Source organism: Serinus canaria, chromosome 8, assembly GCF_022539315.1.
Source record: "Serinus canaria isolate serCan28SL12 chromosome 8, serCan2020, whole genome shotgun sequence".
Lineage (NCBI taxonomy): Eukaryota > Metazoa > Chordata > Aves > Passeriformes > Fringillidae > Serinus > Serinus canaria.
Genome location: NC_066322.1, coordinates 10,041,896 through 10,058,140, shown reverse-complemented (window position 1 = coordinate 10,058,140; position 16,245 = coordinate 10,041,896). Strand labels below are relative to the sequence as shown.

General features: G+C 44.6%; 1 protein-coding gene across 4 annotated transcripts in view; it reads right to left on the bottom strand.

The window, feature by feature from the left end:
- ERI3 (ERI1 exoribonuclease family member 3) overlaps positions 1-16,245 on the bottom strand; it is a 129,566-nt gene that overhangs the window by 93,276 nt on the left and 20,045 nt on the right. For all 4 annotated transcript variants that reach the window (XM_009088657.4, XM_030226326.2, XM_050977562.1 and 1 more), the window contains 3 exons: positions 11,676-11,792; positions 5,599-5,658; positions 3,278-3,369 (listed from right to left, as the gene is read on the bottom strand). In XM_009088657.4, coding sequence (XP_009086905.1) covers positions 3,278-3,369; positions 5,599-5,658; positions 11,676-11,792 — 269 coding nt within the window. The remainder of the gene's footprint in view (positions 1-3,277; positions 3,370-5,598; positions 5,659-11,675; positions 11,793-16,245) is intronic.

Sequence of the window (16,245 nt, the reverse complement as noted above, 5' to 3'; positions counted from 1 at the left end):
AGTAGAGGATCAGTGCTTCATTTAGAAGCCCTCTCACAAAACGGACTCTCTCCAGCAGCAACCAAATCCCTCCAACAGGTGTACCTTCTGATGGTGCACCACACCCATGACAATGCCTTTGGTAGCATGGCCAAAGACCTTGACTCGTGATAAACCTCCATAAGCCCTTCTTGGATGCTTGGTGTTCTGGGCACCCAGCTCCTTGTGACTAGTGCTCCCTGTTGTGTGAGGGAAGACAGACACACAGCCCTGTGGTCTTCCAAGGAAGCTCCACGTGTTCAAGAGCAATCAAGTCTGTAGCCACAGTGCCTCATTTCCTGAAGGTCCCTGAGCCAAGCAGAAGCTTTACTGATCCTTTAGCAGCTGAGTTTACATCTTGAATCCTGCAGACTCAGCAGTGCCAGACACCATCAGCAGAGAGCAGTACCCCGACAATCACTATTTCTCTGGTGCTTTTGTTTGAGCTACACAAATTGCAACTCCTGGCTTAGGCAGGGCTATTTCCCTACCTTATCCCTATATCCAACACTGACAGGCTTGAAGATTCCTCCTCCTTGTTACAGCCACTTCCCCACATCCAGCTTGCTCATCCCACTGTGCCTCACTGGCACCTACCAGTGGCACCTACTGGAAGGCCTCACAGTAGACAGACCAGTTCAGAAGACACCATATCTCAGCTCTAGAACAGCACATGCAGACAGAAGCCAAACTAATGCTCAGGTAATGCTGGAGAAGCCAGGAACAAAGCGGCATGGTTTACCAGCCAAGCTAAGGACAACGGAGGACAGGAACTCCAAACCACCCAAGATCTGGGTAAGAAGACTTCAACTATGCAAGCAGCTGTCATTACTAAGGAAGCTGAAAAAAGAAAGAGCTGAGTAAACTTGTCACAAGTGGTGGCTCCTTAAGCCAGGAAGCGTTGCACTTACCTCAGTGTCCTCAATTCCTCTGGTACCCAGCCAGGTTTCTACCATGCAATGTTCCAACAACACTCCTCCAAAAGCGGACAAACAGCACCACCTCCCTTCCTGTTGTCTTTTGTGACCAGTGTGTGGTCTCAACGTGGTAGCAAAGGGCATCAGCTACACCACAGGTCTTGTAGGGAAGCATGGAGTGATTCCCTGGAATACCTCATGGATGTTCCACGTCTCTGAGGCTCTGCCTCCGTGTCTAAGCAGCCTTGTTTCAGCACTCCGCTTTCTCTCTTTAAAAAGAGATGCTCAGTTCTGCTTTGCTAAACCCTATTTGGCAATGTGTCTAAACACACGCAAACTTAATTAGTTCAGGAGGGAGACTCGGCATTTGTGGTGACGGATAAAAGTAATGGGAAATGAGACAAGTCAGAGCTGACAGGGAGTCCTCACTCCAGCCTCATCCACTGGCATGGTGCTAATCAGATGTGACGCTACACGCTGCAGCACCCAATCGGCGACGGAGCAGGATGATGTGCTACTCACCAGGCGGATGCAGCCAGACTCCTGCTATGCATGTGCTTGGAAACACAGAATGTATTTTCTGCTTTGCCCTGAAGACGCTTCAGGATTGAATTCTGAAGTTAATGGTTTAAAAAAAAATTTTAAAAGGAAGAGGGAGAAATGAACCACTCTCAACAACCTCATGGCCAGGAGTGGAGTCTTCTTTTCCAGCTGACTAGTGAGGGACAATCCATGCGAAAGACCACTGCAAATGGTGAATAGTGTATCTCCACTCCAGAACAGCATGTCCCTCTGAGCCAGCTCACCTCACAACCCCTATGACTCACCACAAATGGGGCTCGTCTTTACCTCTATTTGCCTGCTGTAGAGCTCTGAAGAAAAAAAAAAAAGCCACCCAACACATCCAGGTTGCTCTTTCCATAGGAACACCAAGTTAGGATGTCATTACCTGGGAATCTTGTCAGCCCACTGTGAAAGCAATAGAAAGATGGGCTTGGAGCAAAAATAACTGTTTCTCACAACCATCAACAAAGTGGTAAATTGGACTCACACAACAGCAATACAGGAGTAAAGAACTGAGAAAATAGAATACATGAGAAACAGAAGTTTAGCACAGCAGCTGTGCTGGTCTCTAATAGAAGCTTAAACATGATATATAATGAAAAATAACTCACTTCTAATTTAGGTAGCTAACACAGGAACTTGCAATATATATGAGCTCTGGACACAGCCTGAGCAAAGACTGAGATTCTGACTCAAAAATTCAAATACCACCCCTCTGTCTCTGTCTGGAGCCAATTTCTCATCACCACTAGTGCTGGTGCTGAGCTTTGGACCCCATATTTCACGTTTCACTAATTACACAAAGAAAAGGCAAGGAGCTGCCACTCTGCAAAGTCTACTTGTCAGGGAAGAACTGGTGCTGATTGCTCCTAGACTATGAGCAGTTTATTTAGGCTTCCAGCTTGGGGAAACCAATGTCACAGTGAAAACCAAGTAACACTACTAACGAGTTGTGGCTGTCAGTTTAGGATGGGATGTGTCAAGCCCATGCTTTACTGGTGTGATAACAACAGGAGTCTTTATCCAGCACCACAGGGAAATGAAAAGCTGAAGCAAGATTATAGCAATCCAAGGGAATTCAGCTCTATAGGACACTGATCTGCAAACACTTTGGAGATTGAACTAATTTAATTTTTGGACATTTAGCTCCATTCTTACAATAACATTTTTAGGTTGTGGCCTAGCTATTTTTCTAACAAAACATGCACATACACTAACATTTGCAGATCCCAGTGCAGGCTCCCACCTGGTGCTTGCCAGATATTCATCCAGCTGATGAAGATGACCTTAAAGATAAGAACACCACTGGAGCATGCCAGACCTGGGCTTGTATTCTGCTTGTGTTCTGTTCCAAAGACTACTCTGTGATTCACATTGAATTACTGTGCCAAGATGACAGAAAAACCCTTAAATGCAGGAAGTCAGGTACGGATCATCACTTGATCATTCACATAAGCACTCAGAAATACCCATCCCTTTGGAAAGTATATTAGGTAAAAGGCGAAACGTCACAAAGCTCCAGTTTCAACTTTTCCTAAGGTTCTGAAAGGCTTCACTCACTATAGGAAATATCCTAGGCAGTGATCATGCACCATGCCCAGCACCCACCTGTCTTCTGAAATAACTTTCCTCTCCCAATTATGCATGGCAAACAACAATTTCCCTAAGAAACAATGACTAGGGACAGTTGGGAGGCTTGCAAGGACAAAGACATATGCACTACAAGCAAGCATGGAGCAATAAAGCCCAGGAAAATCTCCCTCCCCTCCCATACTCACATCACTTTCAAATCCCAGTCTCCACAGGTCACAAAAATCGACTTGACGCTGGGATCTAAGAGGCCTTCCTTTGCCATCCACTCGTCAACCCTCTGAAAGGAAGGCAAGAAAAGAGGATGAGTTTTACAGAGACAGGCCAAGCCACAAGAGTTAAACTCAGATAAGCTGCTTGCAATCAAGAGAGAAGAAAATTGTGATCTTATCCAACCTCTCCCTCTCTCTCTTCTCTCTTTGCTTGCCATCTCAACAACAGCACGTTTGGACCTTTGAAGATTTCTGATAGGAGACATCAGGCAACCAGAGGAGAGATGATCTTATCAGACACTGCAGCAGCTCTGCTTGTGGAGGGATGAAAGTTGTGCAGCGTTAACGGGACGATACAACCGTGCTGTTACCTGGCATTCTCCTCTCCCTGTACCAAAGAGGCTTGTAGGAAACATAACTTTTGTCCCCTCCAGTGAGGAGAAAAGACAGGTATATTGAGATGGTACCCGTCCCCTACAGCATTTCTGACATACACTTATTCATATAGCAGCAGGGGGATATGGGAAGGGGGAAAAATGGAAGGGCTGGGCACACACAGGCACTATGTGGCAGTAACAAGCAAAGCCAGGTGTCCTCTTCCTCTCCAGGCTGGATCCCTCTTTCCTTCTCGCAGTTCTGAAGAAATGCTTGTTCAGGGTAGTGTGGATCCACTATTCCTGATCAGCTTTCCACAGGGACAGACATTCTGAGTCCTCTTAAAAAACGGGCCATGTTAACCTGGAGGATGCAATCCATCTCAGGGATTAAGGAACTAACCTAGACTAGAAGCCCTGCACAGACAGAAGCCCTGCATAGACACTTAGTCCAGCTAAAACTAGCAAACGACATGCCCAAAATCTTGCAGTGGCAGGCAATCAACTGTTATTATGCAACCTCATCAGCAGCATTTTCAATGCTTGAGGAACAGAAATCCCTCCTCTTTTCCCTTGCTTGACACCTTTCACTCCTGAGTAACCAGCATGCCTCAGAAGTTGCCTGGCCTGAATCTCATTTTAACCTAGAAACATGCTGCTGTATGAACACATTTTCTGTCCAAATAAAAAAAAAAATTCTACATAAGTGTTTCCACACTCTAAGAAGCTTCCATAGAAACAGAATGAATAATTTTCTGGAATACTCCAGTGGTGATCTACGTTCACCCATCCAGGCAAAGAGAGCTCGTCCTCCTGGGGGAAACAGGAGGGTGAGCTCTCTTTGCATCCATATGTTTATGGACAAGCAAGACTGCTGTATGCTCTCTGGAGAGCTGAGGGTTTGCATGGATGTGAGACATCACCTCTACAGAGCACCATCTTCAGTCTCATGTCACTGACACAGCCTTTCCTGCCAGGGGGTGATGCTTCTTCCTGTGACTGTACAACATCCCCCTGAGTAAAACTCCCCAGAAAAGCAGCAGAAAAAAGCAGCATCCAGAAAAGCAGCATCCAGTCTCTCAGCCACACTCCCTTTGGCTGACAGGATCTCCCAGCCAGCCTCACATGGGCCCGCCTGGAGCTGGGGACAGCAGTGGTAAACTGCTGATGTGAGTGGCCATCAAGTGCTGTCTCCACGGAGAATTTAAGCACCTTTAATTTGATTTCCTCAGATAAACAATTGTTGCAATTATTTTGATTAGGAACAATTAGGTAACACAGCAGTGGAAATCCTGATGAGATGACGCATCAAACATCAACCAGCAGCACAAGTAGGCTCTGCTTGAGGAGGTTTCCTTCACTATCTGACTAACAACAAAAGCTATTGATGGACAAATACTTCCAAGCTAATTAGGCCTTAAATGTTCTAGGAATTCCACACTAAGGAGAAGATATTATTAGGGCTGTATCTGCATTCACACATCCTTTAGATTAGATTTCAGAGGCATTTTCTTTCTATACCACATATATTATTGAGCATTTAAATAGGTAGAAAAAATAATTTAATAAAGTGCTGAGGGAGGGGAAAAGAAACGAAAGCAGAATCTCCAGGAGTAGTGGTCTTGAGCAATGTCTCGGTGCTTTAAAACTGGTTCAAGAAAGAATTGCCTCTTCTCCTATCTACTGGCAGGAGTTTGGATATCTTGTCAGCACCCTTGACATGAACAGCTGGAGATGACAGATCAATGGTTCAATAATCTCAGCAGTGTGTCACCGGTGTGACAGCAAATGTTATTCTAATGAAGCTGTAATCATAGTCAAATTACGCGGTTCGATTCTCAGCGGGAGGGTGAGGGGAAGAGATGAAGAGGGGACTACAAGACCAGAGGTCAGAGTTTGAGAACTAAAGGTTACTCTGCTTACCTCAAGCACTTGCTGGAGGCTCGGCTGCCCATCCACCATGCCTTGAATAATCCCAGTCAGCTGAAACAGAGACAAACAGAAAGCAGTCACCAGAGCAGCACTCAAAAGATGTTAAAGAGGTCTATTCTCCTGTCCATCTTTCTGCAACCAAAACATGCTCCTGTGACCCACATGGGTGTTGATGAGGAACCAGCTACAGCAGAGTGACCCTGGTAGCTCCCCAGCCACAGGCAAGGGCACAGCTCCATCCCAAACACAGAAATGTAGTGGGGCTCCTACCCACACCACAAAACTGCAAATTCTCAGCATGGCTGGATCCATTTGGGGAGCAGTGTCATACATCAGCATGATGCCCTTTTTCAATATGCCCTTCAGCAGTTTTGGTGTTGCCTTGATGTACACAGGCAGTGGTAACTACCAAGGTCTGGACATTCCTCTGCTGTCACAGTGACACCACAATTTCAGTGTCAGATGAACCAAACAAAGAAGTATTGGCAAGGGAGACATGGAGTGGACCCAGTCATCCTCCCAAGAGCTGGGCAGACAGCATGTCCACATTCCTGTAGTCCATCACAGCATTCCTCGGCAGTTCAAAATTGTATTTAAAATAATGGAATGAAAGCTGAAGAAAAGCTTTTTCTTCCAGACCCCTGTCTAGTCTGTTTTCCAGTAGGTTCCTTAGAAGAGGTCCTGCCAACAGATACTCCTACTGACTGCTCCTAGACTGCTCAGCTGTTCAAAGCTAAACACATGCATTAAAAGATGCAGTCTCATGGGCCTCTGCCAGTGTCTGCCCAGGAGAGCTTGAGGCACATGGAAAACAGATAATTTTTCTGTCTGCCTTCCGACTGACAAAACTGTCTTTTAATATATTGAATATTGGAGTTCAGTAGCTTGCCATCAATGCACCCAAGTAATTAAAAAAATCATTTTTAAAACAAGTGCACACTATGGGATTTCACTTCATATGGCGCTTTCCTGAAGCTACACAACTCACATGTCTTCATAAAATAAAGGTCAAGCACAACCTAGAAGCATTCATGCCTCTGGAAGCCATAGCATCCAGCTGAGAGATACCGATGGCCCCTGCATCACCCAGGAGTAAATCTTCCATGCAGACCAGCTCAACCTACTTGTACAAGATAAGTCCTCTCACAAACCAGAGGGGTCTGCGTTATTAAATATGTGGCAACTGAAGGAAGCTAAATGGTTTCTATCTCTCACTTTCTTTGGCTGCTTGGCTTACAGCACTGAACTTGAAGGACAGAAAAAGAAATTATATTAAACTCCAATTAAACTGTAATTACATTTAATGAATACCAAATACCTGACTCACTGAATAAACTGTAAGTGCAAAGATTATTTTCTCATAGTGACTCCCATGAAATGGCAATACATACCTTTTAGGGAAAGTATTTTAATTTGAAGAATGCAGAGTTCCTCTAGGTGTGTTTCTCAAGTTCATCATGCCATTATGAAGTGGAATTTTAGGAAAGTGGAGAGACATAGACACTCCTTTATATTTCAGAAACTGTTTTTATATTAATCTCTATTTTAATTGTGTTAACAGCTACTACCTACAGACTTCCATACTCTGAGAAGCAAATAGATTTGAGGAACTAATGCACGGCTCTTTAGAGCAGTTTTTAAAGCTCACTGGCATGGTTTTTGCTTTTCTTGCCATCCTTCACTCCATGTATTCTTCTGGCAGAGGTGGACAGCTCACCTATTGCAAATGCTGGTTTTGCTTTTCAGAGAGCAGCTCAACCCAAATCTCTGGAAGTGACTGAAAGGTGTGTTCAGAAAGGAACATAGAATAGTTTGTTTTGGAAGGGACCTTTGAAGTTCATCCAGTCCAACCTCCCTCACAACGAGCAGGCACATCTTCAACTAGATCAGGTTGCTCACAGCCCTGCCCAACCTTACCTTGAATGTTACTTCTCTGGCAACCTGTGACGCTGTTTCACCACCCTCAATGTAAAAATCTTCTTCTGTACACTTACTTGACGAGTTTAAAGTCGTTATTCCTTGTCCTGTCACAATAGGGCTGAGCTGAAAAATCTATCTTATAGGCCCTCTTAAGTACTAAAAGGTCACAATAAGGTCTCTTGGGATTATTATCTTCTCCAAGCTGAACAACCCCAAAGCTCCCAGCCTTTCCTCACAGGAGAGATGTTTCATCTCTCTGCTCATCTTCATGGCCCTCATCTGAACCTCCAAGAGGACCAAGTCTTTTCTGTGCTAAGGATGACAGGTGACCTTTCACTATCTCAGCCAGCACTGATGCAAACGGTTTCTACCATTCCAGGCACCCTCAGGACTGTATCTGTGGAGCACTGCACCCCTGATGCCATGGGAGGACAGGGCATAACGGCCTCATCCAGACATTCCCCAACTGGAGGAGGGAGGGATATGGAGGCAGATGCAGAGAGGCCACCAAGAGTCTCTGCTTATTCTTGCCCAAAACTCCTTCTGTCCTTCCCTGCTAGGCCAAGCAAAGTACCAGCCTGTATGTACACGGACACATTGTCAAGCAAACACACATAGATTCATGCTGCAGAAATCACACACATGAATACAGAGGAGAATCTGCTCCATAGGTACATTTCAATACAGGTGAAACTCGCTCATCTTCTACTCTCTCATCCTTTCTAATGCTTTTTGTTATCAGTTATGTCCATCTGCCACATCCAACCTAGTGCACTGGATCTTTGCATCTGGTCTTGCAGCTTTGAAAAAGTATAAAACCATAAAACTGCACAATTGTAAAATTTCACTGGTTATCCCAAGAAGCATGAGGTACTTGGGAATATAAGCAAGCTATAATGCCTTTATCTTTTTGTATTTTTATTGTCTATTCCTTCAGGAAGAAAAAAAATCAATAAAATTTAGTCATAAAAAGAGAGCAAAGTATCGTGAAAAGATCAGTACACGCACCTTGCATGGAGAGGGAACCTCTCCTTAAGCTCCTGGCAAGAACTTTCTTGGGCACCAGAAAAATCATCTGCATCTTCCAAAAAGGCATGATGAGCTTTATACACCTAGTAACAGCTTTTAACAACTTCTCCACCTAAGTACTCAGCTCTCCCCTCACAATAACCGAGGTTCATGACCTGCTGTTTTACAGAAGCAGGTCAGGAGAAAGGGGATGAGATGAGGTCTCAGAGTGAGCCAGCACTGGAAGACAGCTCCTGGCCACTGATGTGGGGAGTTGGAGAAACATCCTGTAGCCAGGGGAGAGCACAGACACACCAAAAGGTAAGCAAAGTGATGTCTTAAGGGAGGCAACAAGCTCTCCACCCTTCCAAGTACCCTTCCCATGCTGTGCTGTTGTCTTCAAGAAGGAAGAGGTAATCCAAACCCAAGGAGTAATGTCAAGCAACCCCAGTAACCCTTCCACAGAGAGTCTACACCAAGCAGCTCTACTGGTGTAGGCAGAGGGGAGAGGGGAAATCAGCAGCACAGCAGACAGGCTCCCATGTATTGTCAACACCAGTGCTTTTGCTAGAGAGTTAATCTGGAAAATCATCGTATTTCTACTCCAAGACAGTTTGCTGATTACCTAAGCACTTGTCTCTGGTGTACCATCTGATAATCAGGCCTGGTCTTTCTTTGTAGACAAAGAGGCCAATAAATCTCAACCTTTGTAAGTAGAGGTGCCTAGACAAAGCCCTTTACTGGCATTTAGCAAAATTAGTATTTTTCAGAAAACATAAACCAACACAAAGTCGATAACAAGTGCTGGAGCAGTTCAGGCAGCAGCTCTGCAAGAGCACATCCTGGCTGTGTCCCTGAGGTCTCAAGCAAACCTCCACCAGTGGCACAGGGATGATTTCTGCGCCTACCTAGCAGCACTCACTGGCTCCCAGGGTAGGGTTTCAAATCCAGCCCCATACACGGGCCCCAGGAACAAGCACACCTCCAGCCACAATCCTACTCTTGGACCTCTTGGCAGCCCCCTGCAACAGGCCAGGGGACTGCAAAGCCAGGAAGGACAGGGGCCATGCTGGGCACTAAGTAGCAAGGGGTACGATGTGGGGGTGACCAGGAGTGAGTGATGCCAAGGCTGGGATTAAAACCAGCCTCCTAATCCATGCTGTTAATAACAGAGGACTTGCCAAACCTGGTATAGGTGCAGCCTTTTTTTACCATTGATACACACAGGTGGGGGTTCTGCAATCCTTTTGCCCGCAGGCCTCAATACTGCCCATTTTCACCTAACTCTGGACATGATGCCAGACCAAGGTTCACGGCAGAATGCTGACCTGGGACACCTGTGCCTATCCTGCAAAAGCCATCATGGACACACAGACACACTCAGCTTCCCTTGCTTCAAGGCTCCACACAAGAGACACAAACACCTGGTCCACACCCCCAAGAGCAAGAGAAAACCAAGAAACCATCACTGCAGTACAGGAGCATCAGATGGGCTGACTGTTGGCCATGAGGTCATCATCTAGAGAACTTCTGAATGTCCCTAGATTGCAGCAGGCTGGAGGCTCCATTCAGCTCACAAAGCTGAACCACAAGCATGCACCAAGCAAGTCATGCAGACTCTTGTGCAAGAACAGAGCTGCAGTCTTTAGAAACAGGGGAAAGGATGAGAAATAGAGAAATTTCCAGAAAAGGGAGTTTTGGTGGGAGTTAATGAGACAACTTCTCTCCAGAATTTAGGTGACTTGCAGGGCCGACATTTTGGGCTCAGCTCTAGAAGATGACATTGTCTTTAGCAAAGATCAGGTGCAAGCTGTGAGATTTATCACATTTGTACAAGCATATGTCCAGCAAGTCTCATGGGGATAAGGACAGCCAAAGTAGTTGCCCAGCCTTCTAGCATTAAGGTTGCAAAACCATTTCCATTATAACCCTCTGTTCTCACACATTTATAGGTTTCTGAAAGCTCTTCTCTGGGGAATAATGTTTTCTGGGCTTAGTTTTTTTTTTTTTTTAAGTTTAAATAAAATACCTTCAGACGGTTTTGAGTTACAGGAGAATAAAAATAAGTATTTGTTTTTACAATGTGAAAATATGGAAGGGGCTGGTTGGTTCTGGAGGGGACTCCACCTAACACAGTGGAGTCATTTTTCATCAGGCTAGTACAGGTGGGACAAGCCCTCCACAGGCTTAAGGCTGTAGCCACAGAGGTAGGGGAAAACACACCATGGTGTTGATGACAAGACGGACAGAATGAAGAGCCTGAATACACTGATTCCCACAGTCAGTATTTTAGTGATTGTGCTGGCCAAAATTGAACCAATGGACTGACAGGAAGAAAAGCTCAAAGCAAAAGGAACTTGAAAGTTTCTTTTGATGATTATGGCAAGGAGGGAAAACACACTTGGAAAAACAGTTAACTTTTTCGGTTGAATAAAAAAAAAAACCAAAATAAACCACTCCAAATCAACAACAAAACCAAACCCCTGCTCCTGAACTCCTCTGAACCCTCAGGGATCACATTTACCACCTTCATTCCATATCTGGGGAAAGGTGGCCACAGCTCAAAAGCAGCTGTCCTCAGCAATGAGAGTAAGCAAGTAAAGAGCAATCATTTCTTCGCCAGCAATCATTTCAAGTGGCCCACAATTACAATGCCAAAAAGAAAGTCTTAAAAATGCAAACATGAATTATCCTACCACTCTGATCATAACATACAGGCCCACAGTGCTCTGAACCACACATTTGCACAGCACTGTCTTTCCTCAGTCCATGCTCTCTTTGACCTTCCCCACCACAGATGAGAACAGCAAAATTTCAAGAGCTCATAAAGAGGTTACAGGATTTTGAACATCGGCTAACATGAGTGTGTTTATTTGGTGATCACCCAATCGAGACATTTTTCAGCTGTAAATATAATTATCTTAGTTGGCAGATCACAGCTAGAGTTATTTATGAATCCAAACTGAGGTCTTTACACATTACTGCAATTACAAAAAATTATTCTCTTTGTCATTAACCTAAGGCTGGCATGACACACTGCCTTGCAGCTGCACCGTGAAGAGGCGACCTGAGTCCCTGGTGCAATGGAAACCTGCTTCCCAGAGAGACTCTTGGAGCACCAGGGAACCTTAGCACTTTACCTCTGTACAGAAGGGCGTAAGCTGGGGATGCACCACAGGCTGAACATACATGTGAAAGGTGGATTCGATCTCCATCGTCCTGCCATTCAGCTTCAGGATAGGGAATTCGATGATTTCCTGAATAGGGCAAAAAGAAAAGCAGCTGTTCATTTAAAACAAACAAGAAATGAAGCTGGAAATTATCCCATCTAGCAAGGTGGCCTGATAGTCCCAAACAAAAATGAACTCAACATAAAGCTCAGCAGAAGTGGGAAGTGGTCCCACAGCACAGAGCACATCCAACACCACCAGAACAGACAAGGATGGTGCTGATGCTCATCGCAGCCAGGAAAGGCTGCAAGGAGGTCTCTGTGCTCAGCACTGCAGCTGCCTAAGCTGAACCTAAGGAAGGTGGTCTCACACCAGTCTCATGTGCTACCCAGGGAATACAAAGCTGTACTTGTAATGGCCTCACAGCTGTTTGTCAAGGACATCACAGGGGCTGTGCCCACCCCAAGACCAGTCTCAACCTTTCCAGCCCATCATCCTTTTAGAGGACACCACCACACAGACAACAGGAACTACTGCATGAAGCACCTCCTTCTCTGGAGAGGCTGAAGATTGCCCTCCTCCAACAGACTGGGAAGAGGAGTTGAAAGCTCCCCCCAGATCCATCCCCTATGGGATACAGCACAGTAGCAAGCCAGCCCTGCTTCATTTTCCTCTTTGTAGCCAATTTATGCTGATAAGGAAATAAAAACGTTCCTTCATCAGAAGAATGTTCAATTATTTGAATAATCAGCAATCAAAAATTTACATGAACCTGTTAATAAAAAGTTTAAACAAATCCAGTTGCGATGGATTTCTCAATTATTAAAAAATATACATGAAATTAAAAAAGCCGCCCACTGAATAAAAGCGATAAAATCCTTTGTGTTCACCCCCCTCCTTCTCCACTCCCTTTCTTCCTTCTAGTTTAATGTAAGAGGAGAAGTGACAATTTGTTTGGTGTCTTTAAAGAATAATTTGTCTATGTTATTTAATAGAGATCCATGGCACCAAGGTTCTGGAGTGCAAATGAGCCTGCTGAGTGATATCCATGCAACAAGCCTCTCAAATCACTTCTGGAGAAAAACAGAGAGAGGGAGAGAGAATAAAAAAAATATTGCTTTTTAATATTCAAAAACAGTTTGCAAAATTTAATCAAAGCAGAGCAAAAGCTAACATTTTTACCACTTTGACATTTTTATTAGTGCTTTCATAAATTTTTAAAACATGAATGGAATTAGTTTAACAACAAAAAAAACTGCCTGAAAACATCTGGAAGAGACAAATAAGAAATAATAAAAAATGAAAAAAAATCCAACTCCTGTGAGTAAAATTAGCATGTGAAAAATGCAGCCGCTGCAGAGGAACTAATACACTTTTTTGGACCGTGGTTGCAACCCTCATGACCTGCAGGCGGAAATTATCGTGAGGTTACACATATGAGTTGATGACATCACCACCCCACTAGGCAGCAGGAGGGCAAGAAGCTGGGTGGGTAAATGGAAACAATAGATAATTTAAATAGCCAGGAGAAACACCCAATTTCCATGGTGGGCAGAGCCCAGAGACAGAGCAGAGCAGCTCCCCAGAGCAGCAGGGGCACAGCCCAGACCAGGGCACATGGAGAGCATGTGCTGCTGAGATGGAAAGTCAGAAAAAAATGTAAAAATCAAATAAATTGTTAACAGTGTGGAAGTGCCCAGGTGTAGACATTGAGCAATGAAGCTGCACAGGACGCATGGCTTAAGCATTTCCTCATGGTCTGCTGTGCCACTCCCTGTGCATGCTGTGCTGGGTGAAGCAGAGCAGATGGATGGGCACATCCTTCCCTACTGTCATACCACCCCACTGAGAGTCACCAAGTTTTCCCAGGAAAGAGAGCAAACTTGACCCAGGGGAATCCAAGGGAAGGGGAAGATGCATGCCAAACACTTGAGTATTAGCCAGTTTGCCTGTTGTGGTGCAGCCAAACTCACCAGGTTCAGCCACCCAAGAGAAACCCAAGAGAGTAAGAAATGCTGAATACAGCTGATCCTCCCCTCAAAGGGGCCACCACAGACGGGCTCTGAAAGCAGCAAACTTCTGTTCAGAAGGAAAACAGACTGCAAAGTTTGAAGTCAACAGACAGGCTGCCATAATAGAGGCAGGCTTAACCTCAGAATAATACCATTCCATCTTTCAAATGGGTCTGGGGCATCTTGCTGCCATTTAGGCCTGCATCCCACCCAGAGGGTGATCATGGAAGCAGGCGAGCTCACGGCAAGGCAAGACAAACATTTCCCTTTCCAGAGAGGGACACACACCGGCTGGATTTCATAGCAGGGCTGTGTTGCAATGCTGGGATGTACCCTAAGGGACCACAAACATCCTCAGGGGCCATCAACTGGCTGGATGCAAAGCGAGACTGAAAGACAGCCTGCTGCTGATCTGATACACAAAGGCGTCCTTGCCTTCCAGAACCAAAGGCAAAAAGCACTTCCAGGAGGGTCGGATTAAGACAGACGGAGGAAATAAAAAGCCATACTTAAAAAATGTGGAAAATGTAACAATATCCAGAATTACTGTAGGTCTGTGAGAAGTGCATGGCCAGGAGCAGGGGTGGAACCCCAGAGGCAGCTATAGCATCGTAGGAGAAAGTGCAGCCACTCTCTTGGGCTTATTGGGTCAGTTTTTGAAACAAGTGGTAAAGAACCTTTCCCAAAAGGCTGTTTATCTGCACGCTTCCTATAGCGGAGATTTTTCCAGTCTCTGGCAGTGTTTGCTCCACTGGTATCTAAGGCAACAGATACCAGCCCCATGAAATCAGCCCCACTCCTCACTAACGACGTTAGCCAGTCCTGCAATGAAATTTAACCTGTGACACTGCTGTACTTTTCATTTAAACTTTCATTTGGAGAGAAGCAGTGTTTGGAGACCCTGCAGTTTGTCCTGCTAATAAAGACAAGTGTTGGGACCTTTAAAGGTGCCATTCATCTTTTGCCTTTATTAAATTCAATTTTCTTAAGCCCATGATACATCATGAAATTAAGAGTTGACATTCCTGCAGAAACAAAAATATCTATCAAACATAAACAGAAAGGGGGGAGAAAAGAGGCCTCTATTACCAAGAATTTATGACTTAAAGTAGATCTGTTTCCACTTTTTTTCTCTCTCTCTTTTTTTTTTTTTTTAACAAGCATATGGTTTGTTTTAGATATCTGAAATGTTATTACAGATCTAGAATTTCATTAGTAATTATTATGAAACGGTGAGCACTTAGACACTCATACACACAACCCCCCAAGAGACTGTGATGCAGGAAGGCAGCCGGGTGCTCTCTCATGTTTCACAGCAGCCCAGTGAGCTGCCCAGTGAGCTCAATATGCTCAGCTCCATCTCCACCATTCAAGGACCTTCACTGCTTCTTCCCAGGCAGGAAAGGTGGAGGAAAGCAGCATGAGGGAGTTAAGGGCAGAGATTCACTGACACTTCCTTTCTTCTATCAGAGCCCGATCATCCCTAAGTGTTACCTTGAGATCCTCACATATATCCACTCCAACACTGAGTATATGTTCCAAATTTGGCAGTGATTTGTGCCAGCAGCATTTGGGGCTTCTAAGCCTTCCCTCTGCCCCCACCGCCAGCTTTTCCTTATAGCATAACCAGGAGTTATGGATGTGCTAAAATAATGCAGAGGGTGTCCAGAGGCTGCAAATAGCCGCGAGCTACCAGAAGAACAAATGTACTCATTTGAATTTTGCGAGCACTGCAATTAGGTATTTTATTTAGCACTGCAAAGTAACTTGAAAGGAAATCCAGGATTCAAATCACCACCAATAAATAAGCGGCTTTTTATTTTCTTTTCATTGTCAGAGAAGTTGAACATGTTTTCTGTTGAGAAATTCTGCACAAGGCTCCCAATTACACGCATTTGCATTTATATTGTTGGAACACAGAGCTTCTAAAATCAATATTAACACGCTTAAAGAAAAAAACATCAGCACCCTGTCCCTCCCCTCAGCTGTGCCCCCAAACACAGTAACAATAGGAACCTACAGTGCCAGAGGCTTATACAGATCCATTACCAGGTCCACTCTCTTTATAACACTCCTACATTTACTATTTCAAGGTACTCCAAGCAAATCTATGTGACATCTTCCTTAGAACTTTTGTCCTTCTGAAAAACCAAGGGTTTAAAAAAAAAAAAAGTTCCAGGTAGAAGAAGTCTTCTGCACAACCTGGCTGTCCCTAGCCAGTGGGTTGAGCAGCAGCAGGGTAACTGTGGAATGGCTAGGGACTTTCTTCTAAGAGGGATTTGAAAAATTCTTAATGGCATGGGAAAGCACTGCTATAAACCCAGCCCTTCCTTACTCAGTTGTTCTATATTAAACTCCCTTCCCTTTAACAACAGACCAGGGATGCGTCAATTCAACTGTCTTGATCTTCTTGCTAGTAAAAGAACAAGCACAAGACTATACTTGCTAAACAATTTCCAATCAGAGAAGAAAGCATCTGAAATTACCCTAATTCCCATAGAGGAATATTATTGCTTATCCTTTTTGCT